At 46.6% G+C, this 17,864-nt stretch overlaps 1 protein-coding gene across 1 annotated transcript; it reads left to right on the top strand.

The window, feature by feature from the left end:
• The first annotated feature begins 1,232 nt into the window (after positions 1–1,232).
• Positions 1,233–16,846, top strand: LOC119363706 (asparagine--tRNA ligase, chloroplastic/mitochondrial-like). The gene is made up of 15 exons (XM_037629078.1): positions 1,233–1,584; positions 5,614–5,682; positions 6,375–6,479; positions 9,333–9,440; positions 9,949–10,086; positions 11,451–11,525; positions 14,487–14,564; positions 14,665–14,733; positions 14,828–14,902; positions 15,029–15,112; positions 15,217–15,303; positions 15,769–15,864; positions 15,946–16,020; positions 16,157–16,283; positions 16,468–16,846. The coding sequence occupies exons 1-15, from the start codon at positions 1,276–1,278 to the stop codon at positions 16,581–16,583; spliced, it is 1,611 nt and encodes a 536-aa protein (XP_037484975.1). The 5' UTR covers positions 1,233–1,275; the 3' UTR covers positions 16,584–16,846.
• The last annotated feature ends 1,018 nt before the right edge of the window (positions 16,847–17,864 follow it).

Genomic DNA, 17,864 nt, shown 5'->3' on the forward strand with positions numbered 1-17,864 from the left:
GTACCGGTTCGTGGCACGAACCGGCGCTAAAGGTTAGCCACGAACCGGTATTAATGAGAGCGACCCGGCTAGCCGTTGGAACCGGCACTAATGTATACATTTGTGCCGGCTCAAATACAAACCGGCACTAATGTGCTTCACGTTTGACCATTTTTCTACTAGTGATTGTCTATCAATAGAAGCTCATAATGGTATAAGGGGAGGCTACTCCAGAAAGTACTACATGTAGGTTTTTTATCAATTAAATAACTAAACATTAAAAAGACTGATATTTGAGTAATTGTGACCCAAGCAGAAAACTTTTATTGTTTATGAATTCTCAACAATTCCCATTGTACAGTGAGTCATGCATGAACAAAATCCCCTGCGCAGAACCCTAATGTAGGATTATAGAACCTTAAGGCATGAACAAAATCCCCTATCCAATTCAGCAATAGAAAATCACCTGCCCTTTGGTTGGAAGGGTAAAAGAAACTTACTTGCATGAGTTGAGCGGCGTGGCGGAGGCCAAGCTACGGCTCCGGCGGCGGCGACCCGCGACGAAGGGCGCGAGTGCCGGAGGTGGCGAAGGGCGCGGCGGGGCGGCTCCCGCTTCTGGGGAGGCGGAGACCCGTGGCGGCTCCCTCGCGGCCACGGCGACGGGCTACCCGTGGTGGCTCCCGCGGCGAGGCGGTGGCAAAGGGCGCGGCTCCCGGGGCTCCGACGGCGAGACTGCGGCAAAGGACATGACTGCAGGAGGCGGCGAAGGGCGCGGCGGAGTGGCTCATGCGGCTAACGGCGGCGCGAGGCTGCGGCGAAGGGCGCGGCTGCGGTTGGCGAAGGGCGCAGGAGGAGGAGGAGGTCGTGCAGGAGGCGAACGGTGCGGGATGAGAGAGGAGGTCGTGCGGTCGTGCGGGCCAACCAGGTTTTTTTAACTGTGGGGCAGATTAGCGATCGATGGATTGTAGCGCTTAATGCGTGGTTTGCAGCGTTAAACACCGAAGGATTAAGGACCATTGAATTTTGCTGATGGATGGGTGAGATGATTTGGATCTGCCTCTTTTTTTCTTTTATAGTGGTAGTAGATAGATAGTAGATAGATATTAGATTAGCACCGCCGAACAGACAGAGGCAGAGAGAACCAACGAAGAATGCGCAAACCAGGAAGGAAAGCGTAGTACAGTTACGAAGGCGGGTTCCGTGGAATGGAATCACAAAACGGACGGCTCAAATAGCAAGCAGCAGATAGGCCGCGCGATAGCGTAAATCCCCCGCCCCTGAGCTGCTACCTTCGCCATGGCGGCCGCCGCTGCCGCCTGCCGCCTTCTCCGGCTGGCACCGCGCCGTCTCCGGAGCCCGAGGCATTCCCTCTTTCCTACGCCACTCGCTCTCTCCTCGGGTTGGCGCCGCTACTGCGCCGCCGCGCCCCCGGTCGCGGCCGCGGCGACGCCGACGGGGGACGCCGTGGGGGAGTTCCGCCGGAGGATCAGGGTGGCGGAAGTGAAGGGCGGAGAGGACCAAGGCGCCGCTTGGGTCGGGAAGGAGCTTACCGTGCGCGGGTGGGTGCGCACCTGCCGCGCCCAGAGGACCGTGACATTCGTCGAGGTATTCTGGCTGGGTGACACTCTTGCTGCTGCTATAGTTGCCAATTTCCATGTCCATTTTCTATAGTTTCCAATTGCCATGGACTGCCTCAACTCGCCAGGCGTATAGTTAGCAAATTTGTTTCTGCGCAAATGTTGATGCTATTAGCTGCTTTGCTTGATGATCCAAGACTTCCATAGTTGAGGAAAGGTCTATCTACTCCCTCTGTTCCCAAATGTAAGTCTTTTTAGAGATTCCAACAAGGGACTACATATGGAGCAAAATGAGTGAATCTACACTCTAAAATATGTCTATACATCCGTATGTTGTAGTCCATTTGAAATCTCTAAAAAGACTTATATTTAGGAACGGAGGGAGTAGTTTATATGTCCATAACTTTGGATAGCTTGGTTTCACCTGTTGTCATGGTATGCTTGTATTTCCAGGAAAAATGGACTCTGAGCTTAGAAATATATATTTTCAGAGACTGTGTGACAATGGTTTCTCCAAATAAGATTAGGGACCCTTATATGGCCGCTAGAAAATAAGAGTAACTCTAGCAGATTCTCTACAATTTGGGCCTTTAAAACCTTCTTGCCGCTCCCTTTATAAATTTTGAAAGACTCTGGGGGTTCTGTGCAAAGAGTCTGTAAAACCAAGACTTTATAAATTTGAGCCCGCATGTGGGTAGGAGGGGAAAAAAAATCCCCTTCTTCGACCTCTCCAGGCCCCTTCTCCCCACTCCAATGGCAGCGGTCGAATATGCGGCTACAGGCAGGAGGTAGTTGAGGTGAAATTTCCTTGCCGCCAACCGCAGGACGATATAAAGTGTACTCTAGAAACTCCTCCCCAGTCTCTAAATATAAAGGCTGGTGAGCTGTTTTAGAGTGCCTTTAAAAAAAATAAGGATAGAGTGAGGTATAGGGAATCTGCCAGAGTGGAAAATTGCCCTCTCTTCTTTATAATAGCCATTATTTTACGGAAATGTTAACGCCCACACGTGTGGGCGTTTGCACATCGCCCACACGCCTCCATCACCACTCATTTTGCCACGTATGAATAGATGACATCAGCAGAATTTTTTTTGGTTTTCGGCTTAAAAATGTTGTATCTCCTAAATAAAAAAGCGAACTAAAAATCCGTTTTCACCATTAAATCCGTCTCGACGAAATCTTCAAAACTAGACCCCATGTTGATATGTTTCGACGAATTTTTTTTTGGCCAGAAGTTGCCACGATGTTTACACTGCAGTTGCCATAGGGCTTAAACTAAAGTTGCCAGGTGGCAATTTTAGTTTGTAGATCATGGCAATTTTAGTATTTTGATGATGGCAACTCCAGTACTTTGACCATGAAAATTATTTTTTGTATGAACCATGGCAATTTTACGTGCATGTATCATGGCAATTTTAGTTTATGGTTCATGGCAAGTCTAGTTTCTTAATTCCCCGTTTTATAAATGTCAAAATTTACTTTTAAATGTAGAAGAAAATAGCTGAAACATATCATGGCAACTTCAGTGTAAACATCATGGCAATTCATATGCAATAGACATGGCAACTTTTAATCCAATTTTTTTTCATCAAAACATATCAACATGGGATCTAGTTTCGAAGATCTCATCGCGAGGGATTTAATGGTAAAAACGGATTTTCAATCGGATTTTTCGTTTAAGAGATAAAACATTTTAAAACTGAAAATCCAAAAAGATTCCTGCATGCATGCATGCGATGACGTGGCAATCTGTTTACATTAGAGACGTATGGTGCGTCTCCCTTCCTGCCACACGTGTGGCAGTTAGCGCGACCCTTATTTTAAAGATCGGGGGAATTTAGGGAATCTGCTAGAGTTGCTCTAACAAGTCTAGACTGTGTATTCTCTTTCCACCACGTATTGGATAGCTAGCTTGAGTCCTGACTGCTACTTATACGGTTTCTTAGGGCGAGTTAGGAGTTTAGAAAATCTTTCCTTGGCCAGCCTTGTGTTAGTCATGAAAGAGACCCTCATTCTCATGCATATTATCTTTTCACCACATATTTGATAACTAGCCTGACTGCAATTTATTGGGTTTCGTAAAAGAGTTTGGAGTTTAGAAAATCTTTGTAAGGCTAGCCTTGTGCTATGACGAGAGATATCTTCATCCTCACGCAAATTCCTTTTTCCACTCTATATTTGATAACTAGCTTGGCTGGCATTTATAGGGTTTCTTAGGTGAGTTAGGAGTTTTGAATTTTTTTTTGTTGACAGTCTTGTGTATCGTGTTAGTCATGAGAGAGGCCCTCATCCTCATGAACTAGTAGAATGATTATATGGTCTTTGTATACATGATATAATGAATCCAAAGTTCCTCTTACCCTATCACATAAATACACTAGTATGGAGGCTGGACATATCTTTGGCAAGAGTCTCCTCTCGCATCGTAGGTGAATCTTTGTGGGATTCACATGGTTAACCTTTTGAAACCAAATACGTGGATAAGAGATCAGCTGAAGTAGACAAAGAGGAGACTCTACTCCCCTCCTCCCCTCGCGTCGCTCCCGCGCGCGATCGAGGTCCAAGGGGAACCCTAGCCGCCAACACAGAGCTCCCCCCGCCTACCTCTCCTCCCCTTGTCGCCGCCGGCACGTGCCGCTGGGCAAAGCTTCGCTAGTGCTGGCGGCGGCGGGGCTCTATCTCCTTCGTGCGTGGGGGCTTGGCGCGGGTTGACGAACCAGGGCGGTGGTGCGACGTTGGACCAGGGCGCTGCGGCGCACGGGCGGACTAGGCGGCGTTTCCTGGCGCCGGTCGCGTGCATGGAGGGCTGGTCGCGGCGGCGGCCGATCCAGATCTAGGGCTGGGCCCTGGCGGCGCGGGCCGAAGGTGGCGCGAGCTGCGGGCGTCTGCACCTGCCGTGGCTGCGGCTGGTGGTGGTGGATGGACGTGGTGGTGGTGCGAGCTCAGGGTCGGGGACGGCGAATAGCGGCCCGACCAGATATGACCTCGCGGCGGTGCGGGCCGTGGTCGGCTTGGGCTGCGGGCGGCTGCCTCGACCGGGCCGTCTTGGCTGGTCGCGGTGGCGGCGCAGTGGCGGAGGCTCGACCCTTCTCCTCCTGCTTCATGGGGTGCTCGGATCTGTGGTTAGCGGCGCGTCTGACGGGCTCGTCTTTGGCTGGCCACGGGGCCAGAGGTGCTTCGGGGAGATGGCAGGGGTGCCTATACGGGTCTTGCTGTCGCCGGGGTAGTGACGGCAACCCAGTCCTGGTTCGAGAAATGGTGAGGTGGCTGCGGCTTAGCCGGCACCCGCCGGTGGCTTTCCCCTCCCCCGTTTCGGCTGGCTGGGCCTCGTTCTTGCCCAAAGGTGGCACTTTGCCGGCAGCAGGGCCGGTGAACCATGGTGTAGGTGGTGGGATGGTCTCGGATGTCAGGGTGACGACTCTGGTGGTGGTAGCGCGGGCTCGTGGGCGGAGCCCGTGGCTCAGGTGCTGCCCGGTGGCCATGGCCGTGTTGGTGGCGTGGTGGCCGAGGGTGTGATGTTTGGTGGCGGTGGTGCGGCGTTCGTCCCATCTGCTGGTGGCGGCGAGCTACGGCCGGGGTGAAAACCTGTTTTGTCTTTGGGCAGTCCGGCGGTGGCGATTGTCATCGTCGCTCATCATGTAGCTCTAGGGGAAACCCTGATCCTCGGATCGGGTGGTGGCGGCGCTCTGGTGTCGTGACCTTCCTGAAGGCGCCGCCTTGGAGCTCACGGTTCGTCATACGCGGCTTCTTCTCCTCACGGCAGCGTGTTCACGATGGAGGACCCCGGTAGCTTGTAGTGGTAGGGGTGGTGTTGCTGTACTCAGCTCCTATGTATCCGGCCTTGGGGGTGTGCGTGTGTTGGGGTGGCGTGTGTTATAAACTTGGCTCCTACGTACTTTGAGAATATTTATTTTTATTCATTTGCTAGCATGATTATAAACTTGGCCAATGTGTTGCATTAGTGACTGAAAAATTAATGCAACTAATTTTTGTCATATGATGGAGTATTATTATTTTTCTTCAAGGGTATAATAAATCCTGAAACTATATTATTTAGGTTAATGATGGATCTTGCTTGTCCAATATGCAATGTGTGTTAACTCCTGAAACAGAAGGCTATGACCAGGTACGCACTTGTCTACTTGCTGGATCTAGAAGATAGAACATGTTGTATTACTAAACTGTAACTGTTTGGAGGTGCATAGAGTATAAATGCTGTTTACGCTATGCATCTTCCATTATTCTTATTGTCAGGAAAAATATGTTGATCAATCCAGCCTTGGCGCAGTGGTAAAGCTGCTGCCTTGTGACCATGAGGTCACGGGTTCAAGTCCTGGAAACAGCCTCTTGCAGAAATGTAGGGAAAGGCTGCGTACAATAGACCCAAAATGGTCGGACCCTTCCCCAGACCCTGCGCAAGCAGGAGCTACATGCACTGGGGCTGCCCTTATCAATCCAATGGTTACATTGTGAAAGCAGCTGGGCTCACTCTGATATTTGCTCTATGCCACCAACAAATCTTAATCAGATTGGCAATACTTCTGTTATATATTTTAATATCCACTTGGACAAGGACACAGTAACTTAAAGAATAAAGAGTTACTGACGTGCCTCCAGCATGCACGTCAACTCTGGGCTTGTTGTGCATAGTAAACTTTATTTGAATGGGATAAAGTAGTGAAGAATTACCCATAATTTTGGATGGTGTGATCTGTCAATTTTGTCTATGCTTCTTATTATACATAGAAGTAGTTGCTGTTAATGCTTAAATGATTGTAATACATTTCACTGGTTAATCTTTTTGATGATGGATGTCAGATAGACTCTATCAATACAGGGGCCTCAGTGTTAGTGGAGGGAGTTGTAGCAAGCAGCCAAGGTGGTAAGCAGAAAGTGGAGCTAAAGGTTTCAAAGATCATTGTGGTAAGTGTTTCATTCTGCTTATTTTTCTTTACTTTTCCTTTTTGCAGTGAATGCCTCCAAAATTTCGGCTTGAATTCTGCATTTCTGCTTAAACATCAATACTTCCTATTTTGCACGGGAAATAGTTGCTAAGTACTACCTCTGTCCGGGTTTATTAATCCCCACCGTATCTTGGCCAAAGTTTGATCACATATTTGACTAGCAAAACATTAATGTATGTCATAAAAAATTATATTGTTGGATTCGTATTTGAATGTAGTTTCCATTGATATTATTTTTGCTACGTATAACTTATATTTTATTAGTTAAAGTTATGGTCAAAATATGACCCAAAATACGAGGGGGACTAGTAAGTTACGATGTCTCTTTTGAATGGTAATGTCGCTAATAAGGATTGTTACAGCCAAGTTGTTACGTGCACAAATATAGGATTAGGTAATATTCTAGTAATAAATATGTATTATTTAAAATTGGGAGGAGAGTTATTTAGACAGGGAAGAGAGTTATTTAGATAGGAAAGAGAGAGGATTAGAATTAGAGATCGAAGCTGTATCCTTTGGTTGTTACTTAGGGCTCTAGTTTTATGAGGGACATCTGGCAGACTCTACTAGTCTGTCGATGAACTATTTGGTGGATTAACAAGAAATAGCCTAAACAGAGGATGATCACGAAAGATTTCCGTCAACTTTAGATAAACGTTTCATGTCAGCCAGAACATGGGGCTAGGGTTTATACCTGGATACAGGAAGGTGAGCTCTACCTGCCCAGATCCGCGGCTTAAATAGCCTAACAAGCGCTAAAAGAAGAGAAATGCACTGAAAAGTAAAAGTGGAGCTACAGTGCTCCTTGTCAGATTTTAAACAGGGACGGGTGAAGCCTTGTGAGCCGTTGGATGCTTGATGAAGGGTGGAGGAGCGTAGTAACTCTCGTCGAACCGGTACGCTGTCATTGGATGCTAATCGGACGGCATAGGTGAGTCGAAGATGGCGCGCTCCAGCAGGTGTCCAGAATGTTCAGTTAGAAACAGTAAAACTGTCGAATTTTCAGTTAAGACCGCAGGGGCCTGGCAATTCCGCCTTCTCGAGCTCAGACTTGTCCACTAGGCTGCCTTATGAATGAAAGTTGAGCCTTCCCAATTAGCTTGTTCTTGAGGCAAGTTCTTCCACTTAATCAACCATTGCAGCACTGGTATGCTGATTTCTCCCTGCACCCTTGGTATGCTCTTTCTCTCCAGCAGAGCTTCAGGCTCAATGAGAATTGTGTCATCTGGGTTGAGCAGGGGCAGTTACGGGTTTGGTACAACTGCCGCACCAAGGTGCTTCTTTAATTGGTTCACATGGAAGGTGTCATGTAATTTGCAATTATCTGGAAGGAGTAACCTATAGGAGACAACACCCACTTTTGTCAGTACTCTAAATGGGGAGTGTAACTTCAAGTGTTTGTGAATGCTGGGAGAGGTGTGTCTGTAAGGTTGGAGTTTTATATAGACCATGTCTCTCACTGACAGCACTCTTTCCACTCTTTTCTTGTCTGCAAAGTATTTCATTCTTTCATTAGTTTTCAGAAGATTTTGCTTGTTGGCAATTTCTTCCTGAGTGAGAATAAAATTTGGTGTTTGCTCAGGAGGATATAGGCTGCTTCAGCAATCATGTTTGGAGGTCTACCATACACAGCTCGGAATGGTGTCATTTTGAGGGATGTGTGGTAGCTTGTGTTGTACCACCACTCAGCAAGAGATAGCCAATTGTTCCACTTAATTGGTTGTGCAAAGGCCATACACCTTAAGTAATTTTCCAATCGTTGGTTTACTCTTTCTGTTTGGGCATCAGTTTGTGGATAGTATGATGTATTGAAGTGGAGTTTGACATCCATTGCTTTAACCATTTTCTGCCACAGAGCACTAGTAAAATCCTGTCTCTGTCTGTCACAATCACAGAAGGAAGCCCATGTAATTTAAAGATGTTATCAATGAGAGCTCTTGCCACAGATAGGAGAGTAATTGGGTGAGTCATTGCTACAGATAGGACATGATTTACCCAGGTTTGGGCCCTCCGGGAGGAGTTAAGACATTACTCCTTCCTCTGATGGTTGTATTGCTCGAGTACTCAACGACAATCGGGAGGATCGCTGAGAGATCGTTTTCCTGGGTTTAAAGCTCTCGTCCTTGGCGATGGACAGGAAGAGGATGGTGGTAGCTGTGAACCCTAGCTCTAGGATGATCTGACATGTGTTGGATTACCCGAGAAGGACCCCAGCTTGCCTTATATACCTGGCCGAGCTAGGGTTACATGGCGGGGGTCGGATGGCCGGTGGGCTCGCGCCCCTTGGTCCTGCCAGACTACGCCGTGCGCTGGTGACTTCCTGCTTTGGTGTCTCCCAAGTTGATGGGGCCCGGGTTGATGCTTGGGCCCAAATGGCTGACTTGGCACCTTGATAGAAGGCATGGCCATGGTACCCGGCTGGCGTCCCTGCTGGCATGCCGGGGTGACATCCCCTCGTCACTAGCTATCAGTATATTATCTCCCTCCTTTGTCCTCACTAATCAATGTTCTACTACCCAATCTACTAGGCCGCACTGTCTGCCCATCTTTAGTGGTGGTTACCCAGTTTGTTTGATAAGTGAAGCCTCCTACTATGAGTAATTTTTTTGATGAATTTTAAGTTGTAACATACATGGCAGGAAGACTTTGTCCTCTTCGCTATCTTTAGGAAACTCTGATGAACTGATAATGTTGATTGTGCATCCGCAGTTGCCTTGTTGTTTTGTCAGGTTGTAGACAAAAATCACAGATAAACATACTTCTATTTTTCTTGTGTATTCTGATATTTTTTTTTTACCTTTTCATCTTGTAGATTGGGGAGAGTGATCCCACATCTTTTCCTATACAGAAGAAACGAGCATCAAGAGAATTTCTGAGGACTGTGGCACATCTCCGTCCTCGGACAAACACTTTTGGTGCAGTATGGTCTTACTCATTGTCCGCTCTTCCATTTTTCTGGTTCTTTTCCTTATTCTTGAGGAATTACCAAGTTTGATAATGTTTTGACTTTTGTGTTCAGTTTAGAGATGCATAAGCCATGAGTCGTATATATTATTTATGCCCTTTTGTTCCATTGCTTGACCACAGACTTGCCTGCTGTTTCTATTAAATCAGCTTATAAGCTAGTATGCAAGTTATAGCATGGTTGGTTATGCAAAGAATTCGGAATAGGCTACTATATGTAGCCCTGCTGAGCAGTTTGACAAATTTAGCAATGCAAACCATTTGTAGGACTGCAGCAGATACGCCAAGGCAATGTGTGTGATTCTCTTGTTTTTATTGATAGTTTTATGTGTTAACACAAAATGAATTCTGGTTTGGAGCATGTCTTTCTTACGATGCAGTTACAGATAAGCTAGGGCTTCTATGCTTCTTCCCTATATAAATTTCTAAGGTGGATTTCTTACTGACCTTTGGTGCTCATTTAGGTGGCAAGAGTAAGAAATGCTCTGGCATATGCAACTCATAAATTTTTTCAAGACAGTGGATTTATTTGGGTATCAAGCCCTATTATTACTGCCTCAGATTGTGAAGGAGCGGGGGAGCAGTTCTATGTCACTACTTTGGTTAGTATTTCTTCAATAAGCTTCTATAGATAGATTAGGTGTGTTTTAAAACTTGTTGTGTGGAATGTTGCTCACCATGTGTTTCTGAGTGCTGATTTGTTGTGTTCATATCTAGTATCTAGTATCTAGTATCTAATATACCTAAGAAGTTCATCCCCAATCCCCATATCTTATTTTTCGCAGCCTATCCACCTTATCACACATGCCCCACGCATGGCACCTCCCATTTTAAATGCACGTGCAAGTCATCCACATCATCAAGTGCATGTAACCAATCAATGTTTCACTTTCCAATTTCCACCACACACACGCCTTCCACATCATCAAGCGTCATGCAACCATTCAACTTTCCACTTTCCACCACATGCAAGCCCTCGACATCATCAAGCACATGAACCACATCATTAATTTTTATTTTTATGTTTCAACAATAAATAATTGAACCTGAATGTCACAAGACAATATAACATGCATCCACCCTCCATTTGCCTCTAAGTTGAATGTGGTGCAGTACTATTCTCATATATTATAATTTTATTTTTGATAAGTTCATTGCTAAAAAATTCCCCAGCAACGTGCAGGGTGTTATCTAGTTGTAATAATATTTACCGCCAAACTGAATGAGTATTTTTTAATGTTAAGCACAAGCAATAAACTATTTTGGTTTGTCAGTTGGCTTATCCTCATGTACAGAATATACATGTTGTTTTCGTTATTTCACACCTTTGTAGCTGATTAGAAAAACTTCACATTGTGTTATCAATGATGGAAGTAGATGATCTTTGCAACTGGAATTAGCGCCCAAATGATAATGTCTGTTGCATCAGAGGGGATTATCCCCGTGCTAATGTTTGGTGTTTTCTGAACAAGTCTTATTGCTTGACTAAAAAAAGGCTGCGACTTATTCCGTATGCAACTAGGATAAGACTAGGACCAGCTAACTGAGTACCACTAGGGAACACCCTAACCAATATGGAGGACTTTGCTGATTCTGACTTTGACTAGGGCTATCACTATGACTTGGAAGCTTGTTCCACTGCTTCTGGTGCTAACTCTCGCTGAGGCTGACACTGGTAGATCTTTCCCAAGAGCATTCACAATAGAAGTGCAAGATAATCACTGAATGAGTGCACTACTAGATCAGTGGGTATTTGTCATTTATTCATTTTCGAACGAAATCCAAGTTCCAGTTATGATGATGTCAAGTTATTGCACCATTGTCGGTCTACACATATTTTGTTATCCATATCTGAAAAGATGGTTTTCCATTGAATGATGAGACGCTCTATACTTTGGCATTTTACTAGTTTTTCCTCATATAATCGTGTTTAAATTGTTTGATTTTATTTCCTTCTGTATTGCAGCTTTCAAATAGTGCTGAAGGAGGCTGCCTAGTCAACAGCATTCCTTCGAAGGATGGAAGGGTCGATTGGTCACAGGTAGTGGTCAAATGTCAAGCACCCTTTACTCCCTATAAGCAATTTTTTATCTGTATCATTCTGGTGATGTATGCTATTTTTTTGAGAAAACGCAAAGACTTTGCGTTTCTTTTCATTGAAAAGTGGGGGAACAGGTTACACGCCTCCTAGGAGGTGGTTAGCAGTTTATTTTACAATGATCTTAGTGGACATCCCAGGTGCTAGGGATCACCAATCGGAGGCTTGAAGCCCCGGCCCGAACCCATAAGGCGGCCTCTGCTTTAATTCTCTCTGTTAGCAGGTGCACTGATGGTTGATCCCCTTCGAAGACACATGCGTTTCGTTGTTTCCAGATCATCCATCCCGTCAAGAGCGTTGTGGATGCCAGTCCCTTGCGGAGTGGCTTGGGGGTGAGTGCCTTGGCAGCAAGCCACCATTCGGAGATGGAAGCGTCCCGGTCAGGTGGTCTGCACGTCATCCTTAGCCAGGCAAGGGTGTCGTGCCATACCTGCCTCGAGAAGGGGCATGTGACGAGAAGGTGTTGCATCGTCTCTGGTTCCTGGTCGCAAAGGACGCAGCGGGGGTGGTGCTGCAGGCCACGGCGTTGTAGTCTTTCGGCTGTCCAGCATCTGTCCAGGTTGGCTAGCCAATGAAGAAACTTCACTTTTGGCGGAGCCCAGGTCTTCCAGATCAGTGTCGAGGCGCTGCAGCTGGTAGATCCCTGGAAAGTGGCAAGGTAGCATGATTGGGCAGTGTACCTCCCGCTCGCACTCCATTTCCAGACGAGCTGGTCCGGCTCTTCTGAGAGGGTAGTCTGTTGGATCGCATGCCATAGTAGGAGATATTGGCCAATCTCATGAACGCCCAGGTTGCCATGGATATCGCGAGCCCAAGCATGGTCGTGCAGCCCGTCGGCAACGCAACGGATCTTTCGGCGTCGCTTGGGGATGCAGGCATAGAGGTTGGGGGCGATTTCCTTCACCGATTTCCCTCCGACCCAGCGGTCTTCCCAGAATAGTGCCTGTTGGCCATTGCCAATGGTCACGGTGGTTGAGGCAAAGAACAGGCCGCGTTCCTCGTCAGAGAACTGCAGGTCGAGGCCAGCCCAAGCACACCCGTCGTCAGTCCTGCTGAACCACTGCCATCTAAGGCGCAGTGCAAGCCCTGCGCGCTCGATATCTTGGACGCCGAGGCCGCCAAGGGAGAGTGGTCGACAGACACGTCTCCAGATGACATGGCAGTTTCCCCCATTGGCGGCGGCGCGCGCCTCCCAAAGGAAGACACGCTGAACCTTCTCCAGTTGCTTGATGATCTTCTTGGGGGGCGCGAACACGAGCAGCTGGTGGATAGGGATGGCGGAGAGCACAGACTTGACAAGTGCAAGCCGCCCAGACTTGTTCATGAGACGCGATTTCCAGCAAGGTAGCTGTGCAATGACCCTGTCGACGAGGGGCTGTAGCTGCGTGCAGGCTAGCCGTCTGACAGTGAGGGGGATTCCCAGGTACATCAGCGGCAGGTCTGCGATCTGGCAGCCCAGTGTCGTGGGAACGATTCCGACAATAATAAGGGATAGGGTAAAGGAGCATGATCTATCGAGATGCATATGGGTGACGCAGTGGTTTTAGCGAGTTCGGGCCTCTCGAGGTGGAGATGACAGCCCTACGTCTCGTGCTCCGGAGAGGCTTTGTTTTATCTGATTATGTATCCGGAGATTACAATGTGTGTGAGAGAGAGAGGAACGGATACCCATGCCTGTGCTAAGTCCTGAGACTAATGGCGAGAGAGAGAGCCAGGGAGAGGAATGAGAGGAGAAAAAGCCCCCATGTCTAGTGGTTTGGGGTGGCTTATATAGAGTGCGCCACCCCCTCACCTCTTATGTTACAAAGTGGGGGCGTTAATGCCATAACTTAGCCTACTACTAAGATGATGCTTGGAGTGCCTTGTCGACTGTTGGTCTTCGCATATCCGAGTGAGATTAGGTGCTCCGAGTGGAATGAGTTCGTTGAGTGGAGTGCTATGCTCCGAGTGGCTTGATGGTCATCCGAGTGGATGGTTTGTCGTTTGTCCGAGTGATGCTCTGGGCCCATCTGATATGTGGACCCGTGCTTTATGATCTTTGACCCTTCATGGGCCTACCTGTTATGTATGTCCCCAACACCCAGCTCGGTGGCGACGAATGTGCTAACCTCCTGGTTGCAGTGTAGCAGCGTGGCCGAACTCTTGTGATAATTGACCAGCAGCCCGGAAGCCTTGCCGAAGAAGTGTAGGATGGCCTTGACCACCATTATGTCCCTCGGCATAGGGTGGCAGAAAAGACCCACATCATCGGCATAAAGTGAGATCACCGGGATTGATCGTCGCGGGTGTAGTTGTTGCAAGATGCCCGAGGCGACGTCGTGCTTGATAAGGCGGCCCAAGGCGTCTACCGCAAGGACGAAAAGCTGTGGCAACATGGGGTCGCCCTGCCGTAGCCCGCAACGATGCCAGATTGGGGGGCCGGGTTCGCCATTCATCAGGACCTTCGTGCTCGCAGTTGAAAACAGCACGGCCAACCAATCCAAGAACCAGTACCAAAACCGTATTGGCGCAGAACCTCGAACAGGAAGGGCCATGAGATGGTGTCAAAGGCCTTTGCCAGGTCGAGCTTGAGCAACACCCTCGGCGCATGGAGCTGGTGCAGGAGGCGCATGGACTGTCGGACGAGGACGAAGTTGTTGTGCAGGGATCGACCGGAGATGAAGGCATTTTGGTTGGCGCTCACGAGGCTGCCGAGCCCGGGCCCAAGACGCACAGAGAGCACCTTTGCAAAGACCTTGGCGACAAGATGGATCAGGCTGATGGGGTGATAGTCGCCGATCCCTTGTGCGTCCGGTGTATGCTATTGCACATGCTGTTTGATTTAACTGCTGTTGATGTAATCTTAATGCTTCCAATGTTTTGTCTTTTCCTTTAACAATGGTTATTTGCATCCACATATGCTAGGATTTCTTCTGCAAACCAGCATTTCTGACGGTGTCTGGACAACTGAATGGCGAAACATATGCTTCAGCTCTATCTGATGTAACTTCTGTCTGCCTGATTTGTTTGAAACAGCTAACACTGTAGTTTTTGCCAGCTGTAACCAATCTTCTCATTTCCTTGTGGTCATCCCTTTCTACAGATTTACACATTTGGTCCCACATTTAGGGCTGAAAATTCAAACACTTCAAGGCATTTGGCTGAATTTTGGGTATTTAAACATTCTTCTACATTTGTATTTTGAGAAACTTACATTTGTGAACATTGAATTTACAGCTTTTTTTGTGTCATGTGTTCTGTGGAAGATGATTGAGCCTGAACTTGCCTTTGCTGATCTAAATGATGACATGGCGTGTGCAAGTGCATATCTCCAGTATGTAGTAGGTGCCCTTGTCTATAGCATGTTGCTTGATACTTTGTGCTTCAGATATGGATGCTCCATGTTTATTTTCAAGCAGATGTCTACACTTACATCATTTACGTAATTACTGTTCTGTTCAATGCAGGTAAAGTATATTCTTGAGAACTGCAAAGAAGATATGGATTTTTTTGATACGTGGGTTGAGAAAGGGATCATAGATAGACTAAATGTATACATGTTATTTATAGCTTCCTTCTGTTGTTGCATATATGGAAGTGGTGTGTATGTCTTTGGTTACGACTGCTGAAATATTGATATGTTTCTTGCTCCCAGAATGTAGCTGAGAAAAACTCTGTTCAGATGTCATATTCTGATGCTATCAAGCTACTTATTGGGTCCAACAAGAAATTCGAGTTCCCGGTAATTCATGACTTATATCAATAATGTTCTCATTGGTACCTACAGTACAATTTTGGAACTTAGATTCATTGATAGTCTATGGAAGTTCAAGCAAATGCTTTTGTATAATTAAAAGTTGGCTGCATGCTTAGCTTGTTTATTGCCAACTCATGGGATTGTAGTTGGGGTACGCTGTCTTTCTGGCTTCAGTGTTGGATGAAATCGCCATGTTAATGTTGAATGGATAAATTTTGTTTGCTTGTTATTGAGGATGATGTGTTCCATTCGTATTAGTATGTGCAAAATTATCCGTCTTTCTGCTTGTACAGACTTAAGCTCCACATACTGCGAAGTCTTGTTGTATCTTTATTTATATTTTAATGCCCTTTTCTTGAGCAAGCAAGGGTGAAAAACAGAAATGCTAATGATTATTATTATATATAACTAAAAAGGATCTTTCTGATTCTTCTGAAATACCTTCCACAGGTGAAGTGGGGTTTGGATCTGCAAAGTGAGCATGAAAGATATATCACAGAAGTCGCATTTGGCGGCAGTCCTGTAATAATTAGAGATTATCCGAAGGTTTGTAATGCACACTTTGCAGTATTTATCTGGTTCAGCAAGAATTTAATAATATCTTAAACTAACTGGCATGGTCTTTAGGAAATCAAAGCTTTCTATATGCGACAAAATGATGACGGGAAAACAGTTGCGGCAATGGATCTATTGGTTCCTCGGGTAAGCCCATAGGCAAAACCTGAAACATTGCATCCTAGTAAACTTCTTAGTATATGAACGAATCAAGTTCAAGAGAAGCTTTTATGAATTTGAAGGAATAACTTTGTCATCATATTTATGTTGTGTTCAATTTCAGGTAGGTGAACTCATTGGAGGAAGCCAAAGAGAAGAACGACTTGATTACCTTGAAGCTCGGCTGGATGAATCAAATCTTAACAAAGATAGCTATTGGTGGTATTTGGATTTGCGGCGATATGGATCAGGTTAAGTATCGTAACCATGCAGAAGTTGATAACATGTGACAATGCAATTATCTTGCTTTTTGTTTGTTTGTTTGTAGCAGATGATTCCAAAATTCGTAGGTAGCTAGTACTCATATATCCTCAGTGTAGCCTGCTTTTTGTTCTTGTCATGGGAGCTAACGAACTTGAACCTTTCCTGTTACAGTTCCTCATGCTGGTTTTGGCCTTGGATTTGAACGGCTTGTACAGTTTGCAACCGGAATAGACAACATCAGAGACGCCATTCCATTTCCCAGGGTTCCTGGTTCTGCGGAGTTTTAGCACTTGAAGAGTATCCGTGTATAATCTTTAAAAGCATTCTTGCCTGGGACTTGAAGAAAACCTTACGTTGATTTGTCATTGTAAAGAGTTTACCTGACTGATTTCTAATCTGCAGGAGCGCACTGTATCATCAAATTCCCTTGCAAATTCGTCGAATGCTGGGATTTTAGTCGATGAATTCTTTGTGTACGTCCCTATTCAGTAAATAAACAATTTTGCCTTGGGGACTGATACCAGACTCATTATGATAGCCACTTTTATCCTGTTGTCTGGTTCTGCCATAACACTCAAAAGATTCACCTTGAAGGAAACATTTGTTATTTATCTGTTTCCGGTATGACCAACAAGCTTCAAGCTTGAAATTACTGGAGCTAGGCGCAAGGCAACTTTATTTTTACTTTTTTATTTTTAGAAAAAAGACGCAGCTGAGTCCAATGACTCGCATCTTGCCCGACTTTGAATTAACAAAGCCATCAACCGTGGCTAGGATACAACTGCAACATACAACTGATAAGAGCAATTGAAAGCGGAAGGATACAAAGGCGCGGGAAAGAAGCTAATAAGGCCTCAAACGCTTCGCACAGGAAGGATATACAAAGAAACTAAGAGCTAAAAACGTCAAGGTCCTCTTTCGCAGCTGAACCATAACAAGTAGCATAGCATGCCGACACTGGAGTAGAAATGAGCAAGCATCGACATGGCGTGCCATCACCAAACACTAAGGACCCCAACGCAAACCCTTCATCCAAATCTGTCTCTGGAGGAGGCTACAACTTCCTCGCCTTGATCGCAAGGCGCCGCAACGTTGGAAGACTGAAATGATGGATGAATGCCACCGAAGTATCACTTAAAGAGGGTTTGCGTACACCTGATGCGCCGTCTTGGCACTCCGAGAGCAAGCAGAGGCCACGCTGCATACGGCGAGGCCACATCGGAGGAAAAACAGATGCTTGGACGAAGTAGAGCACACTAGCTGCAGCCGCCAACAAACCCAACAGTGCCCACCACCGCAGAGCTCCCAAGACGGCGCCTTCAAGAAGGAAACGATGCAGAGCGCCGCCGCCACCCACCGCGGTTAGGGTTTTCTCCCGGAAGGCTCTGGGAAAGGAAGAGGTGGAGCAGACATGACCGAGGTCTCCATGAAGAACTACGACACCCTCGGGCGGCGGCGTCGTCGTGGCTGGCCAAAGCCAACCAGGGATTTCTCCCGGTCTGGATCCCCACCACCAGCTCCCATCGCAGCCCGGACGAAGGCCAACTAGCACGCCAACGCGGCACCAA

This window comes from Triticum dicoccoides, chromosome 2B (assembly GCF_002162155.2).
Source record: "Triticum dicoccoides isolate Atlit2015 ecotype Zavitan chromosome 2B, WEW_v2.0, whole genome shotgun sequence".
NCBI lineage: Eukaryota > Viridiplantae > Streptophyta > Magnoliopsida > Poales > Poaceae > Triticum > Triticum dicoccoides.

Bases quoted from the DNA above. Each gene is read 5' to 3' on its own strand.
- LOC119363706 (XM_037629078.1), top strand. From the start codon at position 1,276: ATGGCGGCCGCCGCTGCCGCCTGCCGCCTTCTCCGGCTGGCACCGCGC. The intron at 14,903-15,028 runs GTAGGTGCCCTT...TGTTCAATGCAG, and splicing joins GTGCATATCTCCAGTATGTA to GTAAAGTATATTCTTGAGAA. The intron at 16,021-16,156 runs GTAAGCCCATAG...GTTCAATTTCAG, and splicing joins TGGATCTATTGGTTCCTCGG to GTAGGTGAACTCATTGGAGG.